The following is a 25,000-nucleotide window of genomic DNA, read 5'->3' as shown; positions in this document are numbered from 1 at the left end:
AAAAGACAACATATTAAGTGTTAAAACCGAGAAAAAATATTGTTTTGGGGGACATATGTACTCATTTCTAATTTGATAAATCCAACACGTCTCAAAAGAGTTGGGACGGGGACAATAAATGGCAGCAAATGTCGAGGAAGACTAAAAACCAAACAAAAGACAATACTTAACAGTTAAATACATTAACCGATGAGATGATTTTATATAAAAAACAGTGTTAATTCCTATCTTGGACATGATTTCACCAGCTTAAATGGTGGGTGTATTCCTTGTCATGTTTTGCAATGTTTTCCTTTCTGTAGTGCTTACAGTGTGACAGGTCTTGACCAAAAACCCACCATTTTATCACCTGCTGGTCCTTATGATGGAGCCAAACTGTTAAAACATAGTAGAGAATGCAATTTGACCTTACTATGTGGCAGTAATCGAAGATCTCCCTTCAAAATATAATGCATGAGTGGCTTTTCATGCTGTTTAAAACCCATTTATACCATTCAACACTGTATTTAACTCTACAGATGAGTGAGAACATCTTAACCAATGCACTACTGCACCCGCATGCCATCATGGAGGCTGACTTTTGAAGCTAGCACTAACACAAGTTGGATGGTCCATTTTCACTGTAGCACAGGATGTGCAATGCTCTATTACTGTCAAAAAGAATGGACTACAACTTCTGCTGACTTCTGTAAGCAAAGGACAGTTTCCCATGTCTTCTGGGTCTATTTCAAGTGAGCTCAGGTGCTTAGGAGAATGTTACACCCCTGTATCATTTTCATGCATTAAGCATTCTTAATATGGTCAATTTTCAATAGCTCTAATTCCTGGAGTGCTAGAGTGAGACTACAGCCAATATATATTTCATGATGTCATGAACCTATACAATGATTTTATTAACAAAAATATGTCTTATATACACTCAATCATGGTAAATCAAAGGGAATTCAAAAATGTATGTAATAACTATGGTAATTATTCCCTTTGCATCTTTAATTCTGATTGACTCAGCCTCTCTGTGATGATCTTATACCTGGACACCTATATTGTCCGTCAGTACAATTCATTTTGAAATGTTCTTCTTTGTTGTTTTATCTTATTTGGATGTTTACTAAATTTCACTGATCCCCGTCCCAACTCTTTTGAGACGTGTTGGATTTATCAAATTAGAAATGAGTACATATGTCCCCCAAAACAATATTTTTTCTCGGTTTTAACACTTAATATGTTGTCTTTTCACTATTCTCCATCTAATGAATAGATTGAATGTTTTGAAAATGATAGCATTTTGATTTTATTCACTGTTTACGAAACGTCCCAACTTCATCGGAGTTGGGGTTTGTAGAACGCAGGTATACGGAGTATACCCACTTCAAAATTGCAGGGATTTCAGTATACCCACTTAAAATTGATTGCTCCATTGTTTTGAATAGCACAAATATATACAGTATACCCACTTCAAAAAATGCTCAAATATACAGTATACCCACCATAAAAAATAGACTACACCACTGCCTGAACTGGTCGTCTGGTGTACGAGGCATTTTCCTGGTGGGCCGACAGTCTTCAGGGGCTGATGTAGTGTTTTTTGGGGGTTTTTCACTTAGAGATCAACCAATCATTTAGAATCAGGGGTGGGGAACCTTTTTCATTCGAAGGGCCACTTTAAATTCATCCGAGGGCCGTAAAAGTCCTCTGAGGGCTGCACTATGAACACAAACCAGGATTTCCCCCTGCACTTTAGGCCTATATTGAAGGCAGCCATTTTTAAAACAAATCCCACCTTCCCTAGGTCCCCTGAATATAACTTGCTTGTACTGCAAAGTTCATTTCTAAGATTCAATTACAAAATATGTCATATTTCATGTGAAGCTGCATAACATTGTGTAGTGGAAAGCGCACATCCAGCAAAAAAGCATCAGCAGGTGCCAAATCAAAAAACTGTAGGAGCGGGAAAGGATCTGCACACTGCTTGCAAAAGACTTAATTTATTTGGAGCAACGTTTCGATCATAGATCTTCTTCAGGCATCTTCAGAAACGTTGCTCCAAATAAATGAAGTCTTTTGCAAGCAGTGTGCAGATCCTTTCCCGCTCCTACAAGCTGCATAACATTAAAATGATATCAAGGGGCGCAAACCCCTGATTTAGATGGTGGAAGGCCCCATTGGTCCATCTTTAGACAAGGGGCGCAAACCCCTGATTTAGATGGTGGAAGGCTCCATTGGTCCATTCTTTATGTAGACAATGGACTGAACCAGTTATAATATCGTTTGGGCTGGTCCGCGCCCTAAAAGTTGCCCTGCTGCATGAAGTTTGCTAGTTAACTCAACTTGAGACTTTGATTTCTGAGTTGACACAAATAGTATAGGCCTCAACTTGAGTTACTGACTTACAAAACGTAACCGCAGAAATACACCAGCGGCGATCTGAGCGAGTCGAGCGACGGAAGTAATTGACTTTGTATTGAGTCGAGAGACAAAAGCGATTCTGGAGACTAGAGCGATTTGCGCGACGAGCGCGACAATTTGAAGTTGAAATCTTTTCAACTTTCTATGACGCGGTTCGGCGACAAGCCGCGACAGCCAATGACTGTATAGAGGTCAGTGACCACAGCCAATGGGAATGCTTGAATGCTTTGCCTTCTGCCTGTACGGACATACTCTTGTCTCCTCAATCGCTCGTATCGCTTGCTGCTGCACTCTGTCGCTTGAATCGCGTCGCCGCTGGTGTATCTCTGCGGTAAGGCAGCAGGGCAACTTACTTTTTTAAAAGTTTAACTGGTTTGCAATGTTTTACAGTGTGCAAAATGATGCAAATGTTCCTTTCCCACGAGCCCACGAGCCCACAATTATCGTCATTACTCTAATTAGCCAGACTAGAGAGAAAGAGAAAGGCATTTGTAGCCCCTTAATACAGTGTTTCTCAACAGGGGTGCCGGGGCACCCTGGGGTGCCGCGGGCCCCCCTCAGGGGTGCCTCAGAAACGTGGTTGATAAGTAAATTCTGTAATATAATACATATTTGCATAAATTGATAAGTTAATGCTAGTCAGTGGAATCTTTCATATGCCATTTACTCACAATAAAGTAAATATAGGTCGCCCCAGTCAGCTGTACCTTCGAACGTAGGCCGTGTGACGTCTCCAAATGTGTTACTTTTCTAAGCTTGTGTGGTATTGGATGTGATGCCATGTTACGGCTTGTTGGTTTGGGGTGCCATGAAATTTTTCATGACTTGAAAGGGTGCCTCGCCTAAACAAAGGTTGAGAAACACTGCCTTAATGCACGCAGCTCCACCAGTGGAACGCTGTATTAGGCCGTGTCTCAAATGCCACACTTGTGCACTTCGGGCACTGCTTTTCAGTGCCTAGGGCGCTCCCGCTGAACATTTCAGTTGAGCCAGTGCACTGAAAGTGCCAGGATGATCCCCTAACAATGGCGGGAAAATGCAGTGCTTGAATGATGGACACTGCACACACTAAACAGCGGCCATGTTGACTATGACACGGAGGAAATGTGGCAGTCAGTTTAGTAGAAGAGTTTGGTCAACAGTCTCCTAATTCTGTAAGTAATGTTGATGGGACACCAACCTTTTCATGCAAACCAAAGTATTGTATGTGTGATTGTTGTCCTTTGGGGTGAAGGACATGGAAATACAAGCACCAGACGCTGTGCATTGTAAACAGTAGCCAACTCGTATTTTGGCGAGCTAATGCCATGCTCAGCCGTCACTTCCAGTGAGGGCACAGTGCAGAGTGCTCAATTGTTTCCTCGACACGATGCACTAAAGACCTCAGTCCACTGACCTCAGTGCACTGTGTGCACTGTGCACTGACAAAAGTGCGTCATTTGAGGCATAGCCATAGTCATTTAAAAGTTAACTACCATACGTAGTGCTACAATACTAAGACATGACACAGGGCCTTTAGTACAGTAATGCACTACGACTTGGTCACAGCCATTCTGGTAACAGCTAACTTATAACTCAGTATCTTAACAGACTAAACCATACTGTAGAGTAGAGGCCTTAAAGTGATAAGAGAAATAAGCTTATTTTACACCTCCCCTAGAGTTAAATAATAGGGTTTTACCGTTCTCCTATACTTTCAACCATTCTTTGGGAACGGCAGTGCAAATTTTAACTCCAAGATAGCAGTTAACATTGAGTCCTATGAGACCAGTTAGTCACCAGCTGGTCTCATAGGACTCACTGTTAACTGCTAGCATGGAGGTAAAATTTGCACTGCCATACTCAGAGAACGGTTTAAAGTACAGGAGAAAGGTAAAACTCAACTATTTAACTCAAGGGGGGCTTTAATATGAGCTTATTTCCAAAAATGGGACAGTATCACTTTAAAGCCAGTGTTCACTTCAGAGTGAGAGCAGGACGAGAAACGCCTGCAAACATTTGGTAACCATTTAGCTGCTCCACTCAGTTCCATTCAGCCTTTCCAGCAGCGTCACACTTGCCAATTTGGACTGCTCAAACTTCGTAACATTTCACACATTACTTCTTTGTCTTTTTCTTCGCCAGGCATTTTTACATTTTGGTAGACTGGACTCTTTTTGTGTGTTTGAGTCAGGTTAAGATGTAATAATACAGTATGAGGATCGATTGTATTATTTCTGGCCATGTTTCACGTCTCTCCTCCCTTGTTCATTTTGGCCTTGTTATTGTGACTGTGTGTCTGAGAATGCCAGAGCTGCGCTGCTTGTACTGTGTGTGTGTGTTTGTGCGTGTGTGTGTGCGTGTGTGCGTGCACGCGTGTGTGTGTGTGTGTGCGTGCTGCTTACACTGTATTGTTGTTCTCAGAGACTGTGCACACTGTGTTTGTCCTGCAGATATAAACCAGTGGTGTATGTGTGTGTGTGTGTGTGTGTGTGTGTGTGTGTGTGTGTGTGTGTGTGTGTGTGTGTGTGTGTGTGCGTGTGTGTGTGTGTGTGTGTGCGTGCCAGCGTGCGTGCGTGCGTGCGTGCGTGCGTGCATGCGTGCGTGTGTGCGTGCGTGCGTGTGTGTGTGTGTGTGTGTGTGTGTGTGTCCTCCAGATATTAACGAGTGCCTGATGCCTGGCATCTGTAAGCATGCAGACTGTATCAACACCAAAGGCAGCTACAGGTGCACGTGTAAGCCGGGCTACATGCTGGACACCTCCCGCAGCTACTGCGTCTGTAAGTCTTATAAGTTATTATTATTAATATTAACTCTACATGCTGGACACGTCCTGAAGCTACTGCGTCTGTAAGTCTTATTCATTATTATTAACTATTATTATTATATTAATGTTAACCCTACATGCTGGACTCCTCCCGAAGCTACTGCGTCTGTAAGTCTTATAAGTTATTATATTATTATAATTATTATTGTAATTATCATTATTATTATTATTATTAATATTAACTCTACATGCTGGACACGTCCTGAAGCTACTGCGTCTGTAAGTCTTATTCATTATTATTAACTATTATTATTATGATTATGATTATTATTATTATTATTATTATTATGATTATGATTATTATTAATGTTAACCCTACATGCTGGACTCCTCCCGAAGCTACTGCATCTGTAAGTCTTATACGTTTTATTATTGTTATTAATTATTATAATTATTATTATTATTATTATTATTATTATTATTATTATTATTAACTCTACACGCTGGACACGTCCCGAAGCTACTGCGTCTGTAAGTCTTCTTCATTATTATTATTATTATTATTATTATTATTATTAACTCTACACGCTGGACACGTCCCGAAGCTACTGCGTCTGTAAGTCTTCTTGGAAGATTATTAATTATTAATTATTAATTATTAATTAGTAATCATTATATTTTTAAGCCGCCTTCTTGGCCAGGACGCCCTGGCAGAAGAGTTGTTGTAACTCAGTGAGACCACTTCCTGGTTAAATAAAAATAAATAAAATAAAATAATTACAGCGTCTCTTATGAAGTCAGACAATGTAGGGAATGGATGGCCCTCAGACACTAGACTAACCCTGCAGTGAATTATTGGAGGAAAAAAAAAAAGAAAAACAAACGCACACCGCATCTGTGAGCCTTCCTGGCAGGTGACGAATTATGACTCCATGAGCCCCTGTGCCAAAAATCAAGAAAGCCCCCCCACCCCCCTTCCTTCCATGGGTGTTGGTAGATTCCAAAAACGATTCAGGGTCTTTGGCCAGAAATTAGACAACTCAATGTAGTTGAGTGTTCGGGGGAGAACTCTCGAGAACATTTTTAAATAATGTTGTTATAAGAGCATTATTTAATGCAATTTAAGAAAGGATGCTGGACACTTCCCGAAGTTACTGCGTCTGTAAGTCTTCCTGGGAGATTGTTAATTACAAAAAGTTATCTTCCACACACTGCTCTTCCTTATTGTTGGTGATGTAATCAGACAATGTAGGGAATAGATTGCAATCAGTTTCTTCTTTTTTCCCCCTTAGACACTGCAATCAATGAATAGTACTTCTCTCCTCTCTTGAGTCATGGGTAAGCGGTTAGGGTGTCAGACTTGCAGCCCAAAGGTTGCCGGTTCGACTCCTGACCCGCCAGGTTGGTGGTGGGGGGAGTAATTAATCAGTGCTCTCCCCCATCCTCCTCCATGACTGAGGTACCCTGAGCCACACTGCTCCCTTTCGGGAGCCATTGGGGTCTGCCCCCTTGCACGGGTGAGGCATAAATGAAATTTTGTTCTGTGCAGTGTTCACCCATGTGCTGTGTCACAATGACAATGGGAGTTGAAGTTTCCCAGTTGCGCTTTCACTGGACTTTCACTTCACTAAAAGGAGAAAAAAAGAGGAAAGTGAGTGTGATCTGTCCCCCACATTGTCAGTAGAGATGCACAGGATCCAAGATCCGGTTCCGGATCCGGCAGGATAATAGGGTTTTTCAAAGGATCCGGATCCAGCAGGATCTTAAGCAGTGGATCCGGTATCCGGCAGTTACCTAAAAATCAGGATCTGTTGCATCTCTAGCCTAGGCTTTTCAGTCAGTCTTTCACAACCCCAATTGCTGCATGGAGTGAAAGAACTTTGGAAGCGGCCAGTGCAGGCAGTGTGGCAGTAAGCCAATGAGTCTAAAAAATAGTTTGAGCCAACGTAATAAAAAGAGCCAACGTGTGCGAGTACGCTATGTGTTTCAACCCTCCCGTAGGATCCAGTATCCGGTTCCGGATCTGGCAGGATCTTAAGCAGTGGATCCGGTATCCGGCAGGATCCTAAAAATCAGGATCCGGTGCATCTCTAGTCACAATGACAGTGGGAGTTGGAGTTTCCCAGTTGCGCTTTCACTGGACTTTCACTTCACTAAAAGGAGAAAAAAAAAAGAAGCAACAGAGTGTGATCTGTTCCCCACATTGTCAGATTATTAATTACGGTCTTGGCCTGGCTGCAGCCACTCATGTTTGACTGTAATTAACATTGGGAGCCACAGATGAAAACACTGCTGCTTCTTGAAATTGTTTCTGGAAGGCGATAGTTATAACAAGTGACAATTAAATTACGTAAAATTGAGTTAAATTGCTTGTATGATTAATTGGAAGTCATTGCGTCAGACACCAAAGCGCTTTGGATGTTTGGAAAGAGCCATTGTTTTCTAGACTAGTGTTTCCCAATCTTTTTGCGCTGCGTACCCCCTAAGGCATTTTGTCATATGATATGTTCCCCTCTCACCCATGCTCTATATCCGTTCCTTTACAATTATATTATACTCCATCAGGGCTTGACATTAACTTTTTCACTCACCAGCCACTGTGGCTAGTGGTTTTCCCAAGTCACTAGCCATTCAGGTATTTCACCAGCGACAGATTTTATATTGTTTTTTTTTTCTTCTTTATCATGATGGTGTACGTTTAACCTCAGAAGATGAGGCACTAAAGCAAGATGAGTGTTTAGCTCTCTACGTGGAAGTATATCAAGCTAATAGAAACTGAGCTACTGAGCTTTTTCTTGAACTTAAATACAAACAACTGATACACAAGGGGCAGACAACACAATATAGTCTATGATGTGTATGACATAGCCAGAAATAAGCTGCCAGCCAAATTGGCTGGTCACACTGAAAGTATTACTAGCCACAGCTAAATTTTACCAGCATTTGACCGGTTTGCAGGTGCCAGTGTCAAGCCCTGTACTCCATATATTTGCTATTGTTACATTTTTCCGTGTACCTCCTGAGGTTTGCTTGTGTACTCCTAGTGCAGTGATTCTCAAAGTGTGGTCCGGGGACCACTGCTGGTCCGCAACAGAGCTCAGGTGGTCCGTAAGGGAATTTCTATTTTTCCCAAGATAAGCTAGCAGTAGGCTATATTTGTAACATAATTGCAAACCTTAGCTAAAGTCTTATTTTCACCACAATAACACAGTAATGTGTAATGTGAATCAAAAGTCAGTGATCTGCATTGAAACTACTAGCAGTGTCAAATTAGCACCCCTCAACTGCCAGTTTAGTTGACAGGTGGTCCCTGAAAATGTTTTGGGGGACAAAGTGGTCCTCGGTCTGAAAACATTCGAGAAACACTGCCCTAGTGGTACGCGTGCCCCTGGTTGGGAAACGCTGCTCTAGACTGAACCTTTAGCCCAATAGCTGCTCTGCAGTCACTTGCACACTGTGCTGGGAAAAGCAAATTCAGACGTCAAAGGTTATTTACTTCTAAAAGATTCAAAGATTATAGAAATAACATTTTCTCTTATTCGGGATTCAGGAAAAGGAATTTTATTCCGATTGTCTTGGTCGCAAAGTTAATTTCAAGCACTTTGAGCCCGAGTTATTCCAATCTAAATACGCAAATGCGAAATAGTCCAAGACACTGCTGGCTTGTCTTGTTCCATTTTGTTCCAGTCGAACCAATGAATTTAGCCATTTATCAACTGTGTTTGTGTTGTGTTCTTAGTTTTTTTTGTTTACCTCCGTCAAGGAGATTATGTTTTTGATCGCTTTGGTTTGTTTGTCTGTTTGCCTGTCAGCAGGATAACAAAAAAAAACAACAACTGTGTGTATGTCTGTGACTGTGTGTGCGTGCCTGCGTGCGTGCATGCGTTTGTGCATGCTTGTGTGTGCGTGCATATGTGCGTGTGTGTGCGCACGTGCGTGTGTGCGTGTGTGCTTGTGTACGTGTGTGTGTGTTTCTTTCTCCGTCCTCTCTCTCTCTGTCTCCCCCAGCGGACAAGGCGGTGTCGGTGACTAAGGAGGTGTGCTACCGCTCCCCGTCAGCAGGGGGCTCCACCTGTTCTCTGCCCCTCCCCCAGCGCATCACCAGACAGGTGTGCTGCTGCAGCCGCGTGGGCAAGGCCTGGGGACCCGGGTGTGAGACCTGCCCCCTGCCAGACACAGGTACTGAACACCTCATCCTAATCCTAATCCTAATACAAATTAGCCAAATAACGTAACGAAATTTTACCTCCAAGCTAGCAGTTAACATTGAGTCCTATGAGACCAGTTAGCCGCCGGCTAACTGGTCTCATAGGACTCAATGTTAACTGCTAGCTTGGAGGTAAAATTTGCACTGCCATACCCAGAGAACGGTTGAAAGTACAGGAGAACGGTTAAACCCTATTATTTAACTCAAGGGGAGGTGTAATTAAGCTTATTTCCAAAAATGGGACAGTATCACTTTAAGGCCTGGGGACCCGGGTGCGAGACCTGCCCCCTGCCAGACACAGGTACACCTCATCTTCATCCTCATCCTTATACAAATTAGCCAAATAACGGAATGGTACACTTAAAGGAGAAGTTCTGCCAGTTTCAATATGCTGTTGTATTGCTCACGCTACCCTTGACTTGTCAGTACCCGGTGATGCCGCATTTTTCGGGTAAGCCCTGTCCGAGATATGAGCTATTCTAATGGGGGCAGCGTTTGTTCACATTTAAACCAAATTTACATTTTACATTTACTCCAAATATTTTCCCAAAAGGTACCACTGTTTGCTAGTTGTCTGCTGATGTTGTATAACCTTTTGGATGTTTTTTGCAGGGCTTTGAACCAGTTCAAGGAACGAAAATGAAAACTGGGAACTTTTTGTATTTTACAGGGAACAGAAACGAAACCGGACTTTATTATTTTTTATGTTCTGGAACAGGAACACTTCTTTAAAAATAATGGTAACCGGTTAATACCACTTAATACCGTTCCTCAAACTAATAAAAAAAAAAGTAATTATTTTCCTGCGCACGTTACCATGACGGCTGAGGTTCACGTCCTGTGTGACATCAGACATTCTCTGACTGAATGGAGAGAGAGCTGTGGATTACAAAGTCTCCACTCCACATCGTAAATAAGATAAACCACTGTCATACAAAAGGGCAGAGTTTCCATTGCATCATTGTATAACATTGCAGAGAAGAGCGTGTAAAGCGCACCGAGAATGTTTTACGTTATTGGACATCCATGACCGCTTCAAATATGCACAAACTCACAATGTCCGTCATAGCGCTCCCCGCGACCCAAGTCAGCGTAGAGTGTGCATTTACATCTTTGAAGTTTATTCTCCATTTCTCCGCTTAGGTCGTCCCTGAATGACAAAATTCTGCATGATATTCTTTTCATCCGCTTGAATGAACAGTTTGGAATGTAGGCTGACTCATTTGCACTTCCGTCTTTCTTGGTTAATTAACGTCAGTTAGGCCTATGGGGAGTAATCAGCTGACAGGAACGAAATTAACCGTTCCGGGAACAATATTTTTTTGTTCTAACCGGTTCGGGAACGTCAATTTATTGGTGGAACTCATAACCGGAAATGTTATAATTCCGTTTCTGTTCGGAACGGAGCGTTTGGAAAAAAATAACGGTTCAAAGCCCTGTTTTTTTGGGAATAAATAAAAATGTTTTTTTAAAATGTAATCAAAGCGCTGCCCCCATTACAATAACCAGGATCACAGAAAAGGCTGAAAAAAAAACCCTCAGGTACTGACAAATCCAGGGTAGTGTGAGCATTACAACTGCATGTTGAAATTGACTGAAGTTATCCTTTAAGCAATAAGCCACAAGAGGCTTTGGGTTTGGGTTTGATAACGGGTAAGGGGAGCTGTTACACGACTCGAAGCGGAGTGCTGTATCAACTTACTGTAGACGCAAGCCGCGGGTAGAATCCTCTTTTGGAATGGTGTGTGTTTACGCCTGATTTACAATGACTGTCAGCCAATCACAATCGAGTACCAGATCGCACAGTGTTAGATACAATGGCAATGGTGTTACTTCATAGCAATGATAAAGCGGCGTACACACACATTGCTAGCTTCTCGCTTGCTCGCCTACTCGCCATTCTTTCATGGAACGTTCGCTGAAAGTTCCCGTGGCTTTAACTGCCGATGAACAGGCGAGAAGTACCGAACTCTGCATTCCAATTACCTGCTTACTCGCCTCACTCGAAGATAAAATATTTTCAACTCAGGATCCGCCCACATCGCATCGCTTATACAGTACTCGCCTACTCGCCTGCTCGTCTCACTGGAACACATTGACATTCTATTGAGTTCATTCGCTGAGCTAGTAACTAGCAGCGACGTGTGTGGTATGTTTAGTGGTATGCTTAGCACACATCTTCAACATTCTGACATTGTAGAATTTAATTGCATTTACGATACATAGTGCTCATGTACTTCTCGAGTCCTGTGACAAAGTCTGTCTGTCTGTTTCTGTCTGCTCTGTTTCTCGTCCACACTTGCAGACCACTTCAAGGAGATTTGCCCGGCCGGCCACGGCTTCACCTACTCGCACTCCGACATCCAGATCTCTCTCAGGGAGATGGAGGAGGAGGAGATGAACAGTGCTGAACACCACCACCACCACCATCAGACCCACCACCACCACCAGACCCACCACCACAACCAGCACCATCCTACTCAGACTCACCATACGACCCAGCATCATGGTCACGGGTCTGGCTTGCCTCACCCTCATCCATCCCTACCCACCCACCAGCCGCACCACCCCCCACACCGCATCCCACAGGAGCCCAGCACGCCCCACAGACCTGCCCACCCACAGCCCAGCACGCCAACTGACCCCAGATTGTCCCCAGTTGACCCCAGATTGTCCCCAGTTGACCCCAGATTGTCCCCAGTTGACCCGAGATTGTCCCCAGTTGACCCGAGATTGTCCCCAAATGACCCAAGATTGTCCCCAGTTGACCCGAGATTGTCCCCAACTGATCCAATAGTCTCTCCAACTGACCCAAGATTGTCCCCAACTGACCCAAGATTGTCCCCAGTTGACCCAAGATTGTCCCCAGTTGACCCAAGATTGTCCCCAACTGACCCAAGATTGTCCCCAGTTGACCCAAGATTGTCCCCAGTTGACCCTAAAGGTGCCCTGGACTTACCTACATATGAGTTTACAGTGCCCCTGCCCTCACTTCCTGTCAGCAGTCCCCAGACGCCCATACACCACAGCCATACAGAAGACCCCCGACAGACAGGCACAGCCACTGGCACAGCCATAGGCACAGCCACAGCCATAGGCACAGCCACAGGAACAAGCACAGCCACTGGCACAGCCACAGGCACAGGCACAGCCACAGAGACAGGCACAGGCACAAGCACAGGCACAAGCACAAGCACGGGCAGAGGGACAGTTACGGGGACAGGCACAGGCACGGGTGCGAGCACAGGCTCGGGCACGGGCACAGGCCCGGGAGGCAGAGGGACAATTACGGGCACAAGCACGGGGACGGGGACGGGGACGGGGATGGGGACGGGTGCAAGCACGGGCACGGGTGCAAGCACGGGGACGGGGACAAGCACAAGCAGAGGCACCAGCACCGTCCCTTCAAAACAGTCTCCACATGGTGAGTCAACAGATGATTACAGCAGTGTACTGCTGCAGTGTATTGATGCAGTGTACTGATGCAGTGTATTGTATTGCTGCAGTGTATTGCTGCAGTGTATTGATGCAGTGTACTGATGCAGTGTATTACTGCAGTGTACTGATGCAGTGTATTGTATTGCTGCAGTGTATTGCTGCAGTGTATTGCTGCAGTGTATTACTGCAGTGTACTGATGCAGTGTACTGATGCAGTGTATTGTATTGCTGCAGTGTATTGCTGCAGTGTATTGCTGCAGTGTATTGCTGCAGTGTATTGCTGCAGTGTATTACTGCAGTGTACTGATGCAGTGTATTGTATTGCTGCAGTGTATTCTGCCCTACAAAGACCATATGCAGGAACAACATTCATTTAGACTGAAAATAATCTTCATAACACCTTCCTTATCTTGTGACAAAGCCTTATGGTCCAAATGAGTTCCGTTTTAGAGATACTGCTGTGTTTTGCAGAAACTATCAGTATGAATGTTGGCGTAGTACTGTAACTCTCTGTTTCAATGTTGGCGTAGTCTGCACTTTGGCTTTTTGCGCGCCGTACCTCCAGTGGCACGCTGTAATAGTCATTGAAATGTAACTACCATAGCACTACAATACTATGACACAACACAGGGCCTTTAGTAATGCACCACGACTCGGTCATTACCTTACTGGTAACTACAAATTTATAAAGCCGCGTCTTAAGGGGCTACGGCAGTATTGCTGCTTCCAAAAGTAACTGAATATGATTTTGCATTCAACACTTTACATACTATATCTATTTATATTCATGTTGTAGAAATACATAATCCCAATGTGTGTTTGAGAAACACTGACGTAATAGAGTTTGACATGAAATAATATGCGATATTATTATTATATTAATAGATCAGTGCGGACTGCCAAATTTATGGGACCTATTGATATCACGTCTCTGTTTTGGAGAGAACGTATTTCATTCATTGTGTGGCAGCTAAAAATGAAAACAAGAATGTCTGATCTCTTTTACATCTATTAAAGTCGGAGTGAAGTAGCAGCATGAATTTGATCAGTGTCTGAACTTGTTATATTTTTTAATTCCTTTTATGTATTCTCACAGGAACTGATCCTGATGAAGAGGTGAGCCTAAATGTGTTCAATTTCTGAATGTGCATTTTAGGAATTTGAACAGCATGACCTTTTGCAGACGTGAGTGTGTTTTTTTTCAAAGATTTGCACTGTATTTCCAGGTCTATCTACCGGACTCCACATCCCTCCATCCAGGTAGAGTAGAGCTTGCTTTCTCCTCAGATACAGTGTCCAGGTAGAGCTTACTTGCTTATGATACAGCTATTCTACAGTATGGTACAGTATTCAGTAGAGTAGAGCTTGATCTCTCCTCCTCAGCTATGGTACAGTATCCAGGTACAGTATCTGGGTAGAGTAGATTAGAGCTTGCTTTCTCCTCAGCTATGGTTCAGTATCCTGGTAGAGTAGAGCTTGCTGTCTACTCCTCATCTGTGGTACAGTTCCGGGTAGAGTAGAGCTTGGTTTCTCCACAGATACTGTATGTATGGTACAGTATCTGGGTAGAGTAGAGCTTGATTTCTTCTCAGATACCGTATGGTACAGTATCCAGGTAGAGTAGAGCTTATTTGCTTATGATACAGTATCCTGGTAGAGTAGAGTAGAGCTTGATTTCTTATGGTACAGTATCCAGTGGAGTAGAGTAGAACTTGATTTCTCCTCCTCAGCTATTCTACAGTATGGTACAGTATCCAGGTAGAGTAGAGCTTGCTTGCTTGTGATACAGTATCCAGGTAGATACTCTTAGCAATGAAGGCATAAAAGACCCCAAAACAATGACAGCTGCTACTGTTTCTATGCTGATAGTGTGATTTTTTTTGCAGAGTTGACAGAATTTCCCACCCCTGCTGTTACTTCACCGCAGAAGCCAGATGTAATAACGAGGGTTAACGAGCAGGAAACCACCAGCGCCACTAATGAGGCCACCCAGGAAATAGGTGAGTCACCATGGCAACCATAGAACATAGAGGGAAGAAGGCTCACTGACGTCATACATTTGTAGTACGTAGAGTATAAAGTAGAAGTAGAAGTTCTCTTATAGATGTAATTACAAAAGCCTACTAGTAGTATGTTATTACGAAGTTGAAACTAAGTAATGTCATACCACTAGTGTTGTACAATTACATTTGTAAAAGTACTTCTACTTTACTTTATACAACTCTGGTAGTACAGCCACCAAAGAACTTAAATGGAAGGAGGCCTACTGAAGGCATGAATGTGTCGTATGCCCTGACGTCATTTCTACTGCCATTATGGAGGAACGGAAGTCACTTCTTCGTCTTTTGCCACAAACTGTTTCAGTGTGCGCACGTGAAACTAATCCTCATGATGGTATGCCGTAAATGTTTAACGTCCGTAAATGGTTTACAAGCCATAACCACTTGGTCCTCTAATATGGCTCTCAGTCAGTGTTGCCAGATTGGGTGGTTTCCCGCCCAATTGGGCTGCTTAGGAAGGCCGTCTGCGGGTATAAATGGGCAAAAAGGGCATTTGGGCGGGTTTTCCTGCACATTTTGCCATTGAAATCAACAGAATTTAGTTCAAGTTGGGTGGGATTTAGTGCTTCCAGGTGGATTTTGAGCACATTTTGGGGTGGGAATCAGTCTCATCTGGCAACCCTGCTCTCAGTGCTTCCATACTTCCTCATTGGCAATCAGAGGCATGGAATTCAGACTTGCGACAACCGGTGTACAGGAAGTCGGTTGGTGACAATCATGATTCACACACTGTAGATTCAAATAATTCTAAGCAGTGGCTTTCTTTTTGCTAGAGACTAACACAGAACCACTACAAAGATGAAATAAAAATGAATGAAAATTAATGACATTTAGCTTTACTGCACTATTTGTGTTCGACGCTCACTTCCTGGAACTATACTCATGAACGGCCATTCGGGTACTTTGCTCGTAAATGTGCGTTACGCCGCCCCTTTATGGGTGAAAACAAACCAAATCACAAGCGACGGTGACCATACTGTTCACCTTGTCTTAGCTAATCACAAGCGACGATGATCATACTGTTCACCTTGTCTTAGGTAATCACAAGCTACTGTGTGACCATAGCGTAGGACTTTGAACAGTTTGTGTCGCCATTACATCCGTAGATTCTCCCCTTGTGACTTTACTGCTGATCTTGAGTGTGTTGGATGTACTTGGCAACTTGTACTTGGCTTTATAGGCACAGGCTCTGTTTTCGATCATGTTCCCTTAGGACAGTCTAACAGAAAAGAATGTTATGGAGCAGATTTCGTCACACACATTCTGTCGTGCCACTTGCACGGTAGTTAGAACACTGTGTTACACACTCCTTTGGAATTTGGTTTTCCGTTTCTGCTACTTGTAGTTAGAACAGTGTTTCTCAACCTTTTTTTAGGCGAGGCACCCTTTCAATTCATGAAAAATGTCAAGGCACCCCAAACCAACAAGCCGTAACATGGCATCGCATCCGATACCACAAAAGCTTAGAAAAGTAACACATTTGGAGATGTCACACGACCTATGTTCGAAGTTGCAGCTGACTGGGGCGACCTATATACTTAATTGTGCGTAAATGGCAGATGAAAGATTCCACTGACTATCATTAACTTCTCAATTTAGACAAATATGTTTGGTAACACTTTACTTTACGGATCGCTAATAAGGTGGTAATTTCGTGTTAATTTCATAGTTATTTCATAGTTATTTCAGGGTAATAACTGTTTGTTTTTAGTAACAACAGCAAAATAACCATACAGTTTCCAGTGCATTGTGGTGACACCCTGATGACTCGCAGCACGGTGACACTTTGTTGACACACACAGACACACACACACAGACACACACACACACACACACACACACACACACACACACACACACACACACACACACACACACACACACACAAACACACAAACAAACACACACACACACACACACACAATGCACTGGAAACTGTATGGTTATTTTGCTGCTGTTACTAAAAACAAACAGTTATTATTCTGAAATAACTATGAAATTAAAACGAAATTACCACCTTATTAGCGATCCGTAAAGTAAAGTGTTACCATATGTTTTATGTTACATAATTTATTTATCAGTCACGTTTCTGCGGCACCCCTGAGGGTGCACCGGCACCCCTGTTGAGAAACACTGAGTTAAAACGAGACTCACTAGTTTGACGCCCTCTCGTGACTTCACATGGTAATCAAACATTTCAAACAAGCGATTTAAGGTTAGGGTTAGGTTTAGGGTTAAGGTTAGGGTTAGGGTTAAGGTTAGGGTTAGGGTTAGGTTTAGGGTTAGGTTTAGGGTTAAGGTTAGGGTTAGGATTAGGTTTAGGGTCGTATGACGTAAGCGGTAAGTCACGAAAGGGCGTCGAACTAGTGAGTCCCGAGTTAAAACACCGTGTTGGCCTAGCCATGGCTCAAACGGCTGGGCACTGCACTGCCACCACGCCGGTGACCCGGGTTCGAGTCCGGCCCCGGTCACTTGCCCATCCCTCCCCGTCTCTCTCTGCCCACACCTTTCCTGTCTCTCTCTCTGAATGGGACCGAAACGTTTGCACTGTTCACTTGGGTAGCACTCTTTTATTTTCGAAACATGCAATAAAAGGACACTATTGCATCGGCATACAAGGTGTGCGAGTTCCCCTTTCTTTGTCCTGTCGCCAATAGAGGCATAAAAGCCCCCAAAAAGAACTCTGTGTTAAAAGCACCTTTGGAATTTGGTTTTCCGTTTCTTCCCACCAAAAAAAAGACAGTGCTTCCCATTCATAATTGTGTTGCTGATGTAGCCAAACAGGTGTGTCTCATCATCATATAGGTCTACACTTCTTACGTAAACTTGGTACCGTTCTCCAAGCCGCCATCTTGGCAAACACAGAGCCCTCTTTAGACACACTTCACTTCACCGCCACCTGCAATCACCGTTCAACTGGCCAACAATTCATTCATTTCATTCTCAAAGGCAAACTGACTTCACTGGCTTTTGTCGCTTCCCAAAACTGTAATTGTACTGCAATGGAGAAATGCATCATATCACTCTCTGAACATCGTGAGTCATTTTCCGAATATCCAAAATTGTGCATCATTTCATTCAATAATTACATCAACCTCTTTAAACCCTGTTCAGTCCGCCCGACCGCCCTTTACCCTGCGGCCATTCCTCTTTTCATTTTTCATGGGATGACCTCAGTTGCATTTGGATGACAAACGTTCTATTACCATCTACCAAAAATATGTAATGTAATAAATATATAAAATATAATGGTTGACATAACATTTGAATGCCCTGCCTGCCTTAACTATATGTAATGTAATAAATATATAAAATATAATGGTTGACATAACATTTGAATGCCCTGCCTGCCTTAACTAGGTTGACATAACATTTGAATGCCCTGCCTGCCTTAACTAGGTTGACATAACATTTGAATGCCCTGCCTGCCTTAACTATTCTTTGATCTGTGTCCGCGGTTCCACAAATATTTTGGGGCCCACGTACGCCACCTCTGACCCAATAAGCAATAGCAACACACACTCACACACACACACACACACACACACACACACACACACACACACACACACACACACACACACACACACACACACACACACACACACACTGTACACATAGAAAATTATTTTGAGGCCCGCTTGGAATACCTCCAGGGCCCACGACCCACAGTTTGAGAATCGCTGCTCTGTGTGCTCTGTCTGTCAGTGTTCATGGCATGACCTCAGTTGCACTTGTATGGCAAACATTCTATTGCCATCTACAAAAATATGTAATATCTTAAATATAAAATATGGGCTTTTGGCAATATGGAATTTCAATTCAGTTCGGTTCTTTATTTTCATCAGACACAAAATGCATGGTCCATATCAAGGTATACAAAATATTAAAATCGCATAGCAAAAGACAGAGTAAGGAAAGAAAATAATAAAATAAAATAAAACACAGGTACACACCCATCAGACATATAGGCACTCTCCAGTGTCACCTAAGCTCGGAAGAGAACCCCACAGAACTCTTCGCTGGATTTACAAGATATTCAATAATGCTGTTTTGCAGCGGTGTAGTCTACTTTTTTTGTGGTGGGTATACTGTATATTTGAGCATTTTTTGAAGTGGGTATACTGTATATATTGGTGCTATTCTAAATAATGGATCAATCAATTTTAAGTTGGTATACTGAAATCTCTGAAATGTTGAAGTGGGTATACTCTGTATACCCGCCTTCTACGTAGACTTCACCACTGCTGTTTTGAGAGCAATCCAGTCTGCACATGAATTTATAGATCACATGGCATTATAGGACTGCATCCCATTTGAATGCCCTGCGTTAACTTTTCTTTGTTCTGTGTGCTCTTTCTGCCCCGTCCGCTCGTCTCCCCATGCAGAACTGGACCGGTGCCGGCTGACGCCTGCCATCTGTGGGCCGGGCCAGTGTGTGTCGGTGCAGACCGGCTACAGGTGTTTGTGTGACCCAGGCTACCAGCTCAATGGCCTGCAGACTCACTGCATTGGTAAGTTGCCACATCTTATGACTGCTACTACTGCTACTTCATCTGCACCAATCTTGGGTGCAATTCTTGACAATGTTGTTGCAACTTACTTGCAAGGCTGATAGTATTCAGGCTCAGGGCCTGATTTCAGGCTTGGCAGAGTTTGTTTGCAAGAATACTATTCAGTCGTTAGATTTTACTTATTTGAAGGTTCAGGCTCAGGATATTTTTCTACTATCGAGCCTGTACTTGGTTGCAATGCATTTTCCCATTACTGGTTAGCAACTATGGTTTTCACGAAACGGGGTCCTTACCACATACCAATAATCCTATTCCTAACTAGGACAATTGCTCCACTGAGCAACTCTTCAGTACAGCAACACAGGACTTTTTGTTTTCTCCCCTGGACCATTCACAGTAACTTTTAGCCACTCCAGGGATCTACTCTCTGTAGATGTGAATGTGAGTCAGAGAGCGATGCCACATTTGCTGGCAACTTAAAGCTCTTTTCTTTGCTGCTGATTACCAGTTGTTCCTGAGTGTATGTTGAGCTCAACCTGGGCTCTTCTGTTCTCTGTAGATGTTAATACATGTGAGGGTGGTGTGATATACCGTATACTACTGGCAACTTTTTTTGTTTTTTTTCCTATGCGATTATGAATTGTTCCTGACTGCAAATTAAATTTAATACCAGTGAGATCTCACGCACATCCAATTAATTTTTGCCGGGTGCAGGGTCAAAACATTAGGTTCACATAAGGCAAGGAAGACCTGCACACCGATGAGCTCCCTTTTAATCCATGACGTTTCAGGCCACCACGGCCCTTCCTCAGACTTCGTGTTGAGCTGAACCCGGCCTCTTCTGTTCTCTGCAGATGTAAATGAGTGTCAGTGTGGTGTGATATAAGCTTACCGTATGCTGATATTCCGTACACTTTTCTATGTGACAACTGCTCCTGAGTGTATGTTGAGCTGACCCTGTCCTCTTCTGTCGTCTGTAGATGTGAATGAGTGTGAGGGTGACGTGTGATACTGTGTACCGTATACTGATATACCGTAGTGTATATACTTACTTACTTTTACTTACGCCTATTACCCCTTCTGGGGTATAGGCCACCAACAAGGTTTCTCCAGGCATCTCTGTCCTGTGCAAGTCTCTCCAGTTGTTCCCAGGTGTAGCCTGCGCTGTAGTGTATATACTGTATCTATAATTTTCTATGCAATTATCAACTGCTCCTGTACTGTATGTTGTGCCTGTGCTCTTCTGTCCTCTGTAGATGTAAATGAGTGTGAGGGTGATGTGTGATACTGTGAACCGTATACAGATATACCGTATACCGTATACCTATACTTTTCTATGCAATTATCAACTGCTCCTGAATGTATGTTGAGCTGAACCTGTCCTCTTCGGTTATCCTCTGTAGATGTGAATGAGTGTGAGGATGACGTGTGTGGTGAGAAGGCCCTCTGCTCCAACACCTACGGCTCCTACACCTGCAGATGCCAGATGGGCTACAGCATGGTCCTCACGCAGAACAGGAGGTCCTGCCAAGGTGGGTATTACATGATCAGGGCATGGAACGGGCCTTAAAGGGACACTGTGCAGGAAATGGTCAAAAAAGGTACTGCAACTATGCTGCTCATTGAAACTAGGCTCCCTATTGCCAAATTTGATCTTTACATGAAAGTTTACTAAATAATAAACAAATATTTTGTAGTGTGTTCCAAGTGCAGTCATTTTTGCAGCTAAAAAGGGCTATTTTTGGAAATTCAAAATGGTGGACCATGGAGAAGATCCCCTTTTCATGTATGAAAAGTGCAATTTTTTGAATCATAATGAATACTTAGAATTTGGTGGTGGTGGTAAGTATTCATGAAAAAGGTAACATTAGTGAATGGGGAGCATGGATTCTGGAAATAAACAACTGAAAATCTCACACAGTGTCCCTTTAACCCATTTTAGCATACGACACCTGCAAAAATCGCCTGCTGAAGGCCCAAGCCCTTTTTGGGAGAAAGTGCCCTCAGCTTATAAAAAAGTAAATATGTCAGCGTCCAAGGCACATGAAAACATGAAAAAAGTTCTATCTAAAAGTCAGGACCCTCATTTTCACATAGCACAGGAGATGCTGTCAAGGTGGTTATGATCAGAGCATGGATAAAAAGAGAAAAAGTTGTTCTGTATGATGTTCTGTGTTCTGTGTTCTGTGTTCTGTATCTGAAGATTCTTATCCATTCAGGTCACATGACACAGTTCAGATTTTTTTTACATGGACCAAGTGAATGAGGACCAAAATGTGTCTCAAGTTCAAAGAAGAAATCCCATTGTAACACATTTCACTCCACATTCAATGGTCCATAAAATCTGGAATAAAATGAAAAAGAAACGCCACATGCACATCATGAATGTGTGAAGTAGTGCCATTAGTTGTGTCTCTGGCTGGTGGTATACTGAGGCATTTGGTAGACACCCTCTGATCTCAGCACTGTCAACTTCCAATGTAGGCAACATGGGACAGATGTAAGCAGAGGCATATCTTGCCACCAGGCAAGGCAGGCAGCCGCTTGGGGCCCCCAAGCCCCTAGATAGTGGATACCAGCCCACACTTTATGTGCGGAGCCAAAATCTTTGGGTGGAGTACATGGAGGGCGTCGCCAGGCTAACACTTTACCACAGTAGTGGCAATTGTGGTTCAAATGTTCATTATTTTGCATTTTCGCTTGGGGCCCCATCTGACCCTAGAATCTCCTGGATGTACGCAATATGGGGGTGTAAGCAATATGGGGGTGTAAGCAATATGGGGGTGTAAGCAATATGGGGGTGGAAGCAACGTGGGGCTTTTCTAGATCATGCTCTTTCAGCATGTCCGATAGACACGCCACGTCAAGATGAAATTGATTCACTTTTTTTCACTTCACTTTCCTTCTCTCTCTCTCTCCCCCTCTCTCCCCTCTCTCTCTTTCTCTGTCTCTCTCTCCATCTCTCTCTCTCTCTCTCTCTCTCTTTCTCTGTCTCTCTCTCTCCCTCTCCCCCCCCCCCCCCCCCCCCCCCTCCCCCCCCCCCCCCCCCCCCCCCCCCTCCCCCCCCGCCCCCCCCCCCCCCCCCCCCCCCCCCCCCCCCCCCCCCCCCCCCCCCCCCCCACCCCCACCCCCCCCCCCCCCCCCCCCCCCCCCCCCCCCCCCCCCCCCCCCCCCCCCCCCCCCCCCCCCCCCCCCCCCCCCCCCCCCCCCCCCACCCCCCCCCCCCCCCCCCCCCCCCCCCCCCCCCCAACCCCCCCCCCCCCCCCCCCCCCCCCCCCCTCCCCCCCCCTCTCTCTCTCTCCCTCTCTCTCTCTCTCCCAGATGTGAATGAGTGTGACATGCCTAATAAGTGTCCGGGTCCGGGAGTGCAGTGTGTCAACACTGATGGCTCCTTCACATGTCAATGCCAGACAGGCTTCAGGAAGAACTGGAGAGGACACTGTGAAGGTACAGTGTGTGTGTGTGTGTGTGTGTGTGTGTGTGTGTGTGTGTGTGTGTGTGTGTGTGTGTGTGTGTGTGTGTGTGTGTGTGTGTGTGTGTGTGTGTCTGTGTAATACTAAAGGTGGGCGTTGGCAGGCTTATTATGAGGTCAAGAGGGGTGTTGGCAGACCCACATACCAATTCCCAAATACAAACTGTCGCTCAAGCTGCTCAAATCCACTCTGGTAGTCGCCCAAATCACTCTCTCCAGCGACTCGATACAAAGTCGATTACTTACTTCCGTCGCCGGAGTCGCTCAAGTCACGCCTGGTCTGTCCGTGCCATAAGAGCTCACTAAAATGAGTTTTACTCTCAGGAGTTTTGATAAATCAGTTTTTAATAGTGGTGTCAACAATAATCGATTCGGTGATGCAATGCAATGCGGGGCATGGGCGATCCAATTCAATGCGGCAAGTTCCAGAATCGATGCAGCAATTTTTTTTACGTTTCAATTGCTTCCATTGATATTTCGGGAGCAAATAAATGTTAAATTAAATAAAAGAGCTTCAAAGCATTGAGAACTGCAAGACTGATACAGAAAACAGCCAATGAATTGTTGCTCAGTATCTGACTACTTGTATTGCCTCATCATGACTGATGAAACATTTACTTTCCTTTCAGTAGAAATGTAATGCATTGCAATTCATTGTAGAATTGAATCGGATCGAATCGTGAGGGCAGTGCCAATGCACACCACTAGTTATGGGGACCATGGGGAGAAGGCAGCAAATGTGTGTGATTCACACATTTTGTTTTATGTTTTACTTTCGTGGATATAATGTAATGTATGCTAATGGCACTGGGCTTGCTGTAGTTTGGCCTCCTCCTCCTCGCTAGACACAGTATGGGTAGCACAGACACACACAGACACACACACACACACAGACACACACACACACACACACACACACACACACACACACACACACACACAGCTGGTTGCCAGACGCTGTCTGACTAATCTCACAGCTGCTGCTACTTTGCCTACTTTCACCAAACACTCCCGAACTCTACTCCTCTCTCCTCCTCTCCTCCTCTCCTCTCCTCTCCTCCTCTACTCCTCTAATCCTCTACTCCTCTACTCCTCTCCTCCTCTCCTCCTCTACTCCTCTCCTCCTCTCCTCCTCTCCTCCTCTCCTCCTCTCCTCCTCTACTCCTCTCCTCCTCTACTCCTCTCCTCCGCTCCCAAACTCTACTCCTCTCCTCCTCTATTCCTCTCCTCCTCTATTCCACTACTCCTCTCCTCCTCTCCTCCTCTCCCGAACTCTACTCCTCTTCTCTTCCTGCAGTCATGCATACACTTAGGTGCTGCTGACACATACTGTATGTGTTTTAAAATGTAGATATTTTAATCCATTTACATGTAAACACGACATGTGGCCAAAAAAACACTCCATTCTTAAGTTACAGGTGTTTTTTGTATTATGCATGAATTCCACCTCGACATATGGTAACAGCCGTCTTTCCAAGGAAGGCATCATCGTACTACATCAGTGTAGTACGCCAGGGGACGTGAGGGAGCCCTAGGGGGGCGTTGAGAAGGATACAGCTGAGAGAGAGGGCGGAGGGGGGGAGGTACTCAATTGCCATTGTGAGGCATTAGTCTATATTATTTTTCATTACTAAATGGGGCGTTGGCAGTCTTATGATGAGGTCAAGGGGGGCGTTGAGAGGCTTATGATGAGGTCAAGGGGAGGCATTGAGAGGCTAATGATGAGGTCAAGGGGGTGTTTGTTAAAAAAAACCCTTTGAGAACCACTGACTGTACTACATACAGTACACAAGCAAAGACGTGTGCTGCTTTGTTTTCTTTTCCAGATATCAATGAGTGCATGAGCATTGGCACGTGTGCTGACGGTCGCTGTGTGAACTCTCAAGGATCCTTCACGTGCGTGTGCCACGCGGGGTACGAGGCTGGGCCGGATCAGAGCAGCTGCCATGGTGAGTCAAAGCCACACGTCACGTGCATACTGTACTGTAAGCTCATGGATATTCATACAGTAACGCAGGACAGACACAATTGCAAATGTGTTTTATAAGACATGTAGTACAGTCAAAAAAAAAGGCAGGACGCTAGGCACTCTTCTTAGATAAAACCACTTTATGTTTTTTTGATATTTTCTACATCTTAGCCAAAGAGCACCTTCAA

The 25,000-nt window shown here is 44.2% G+C and overlaps 1 protein-coding gene across 1 annotated transcript in view; it reads left to right on the top strand.

Moving 5' to 3' along the window:
* Positions 1–25,000, top strand: part of LOC134435145 (latent-transforming growth factor beta-binding protein 2-like) — a 182,506-nt gene that overhangs the window by 98,605 nt on the left and 58,901 nt on the right. Inside the window, exons 12-20 of the mRNA XM_063183998.1 lie at positions 5,043–5,165; positions 9,161–9,331; positions 11,665–12,835; positions 13,954–14,057; positions 14,684–14,797; positions 19,246–19,371; positions 20,775–20,903; positions 22,693–22,818; positions 24,670–24,792. Of these exons, the coding sequence (XP_063040068.1) occupies positions 5,043–5,165; positions 9,161–9,331; positions 11,665–12,835; positions 13,954–14,057; positions 14,684–14,797; positions 19,246–19,371; positions 20,775–20,903; positions 22,693–22,818; positions 24,670–24,792 (2,187 nt within the window). The remainder of the gene's footprint in view (positions 1–5,042; positions 5,166–9,160; positions 9,332–11,664; positions 12,836–13,953; positions 14,058–14,683; positions 14,798–19,245; positions 19,372–20,774; positions 20,904–22,692; positions 22,819–24,669; positions 24,793–25,000) is intronic.

This window comes from Engraulis encrasicolus, chromosome 19, assembly GCF_034702125.1.
Source record: "Engraulis encrasicolus isolate BLACKSEA-1 chromosome 19, IST_EnEncr_1.0, whole genome shotgun sequence".
In the NCBI taxonomy this organism is placed as follows: domain Eukaryota; kingdom Metazoa; phylum Chordata; class Actinopteri; order Clupeiformes; family Engraulidae; genus Engraulis; species Engraulis encrasicolus.
Note: the sequence above shows the minus strand (reverse complement) of the source record. Positions and strands in the feature narration are given on the sequence as shown.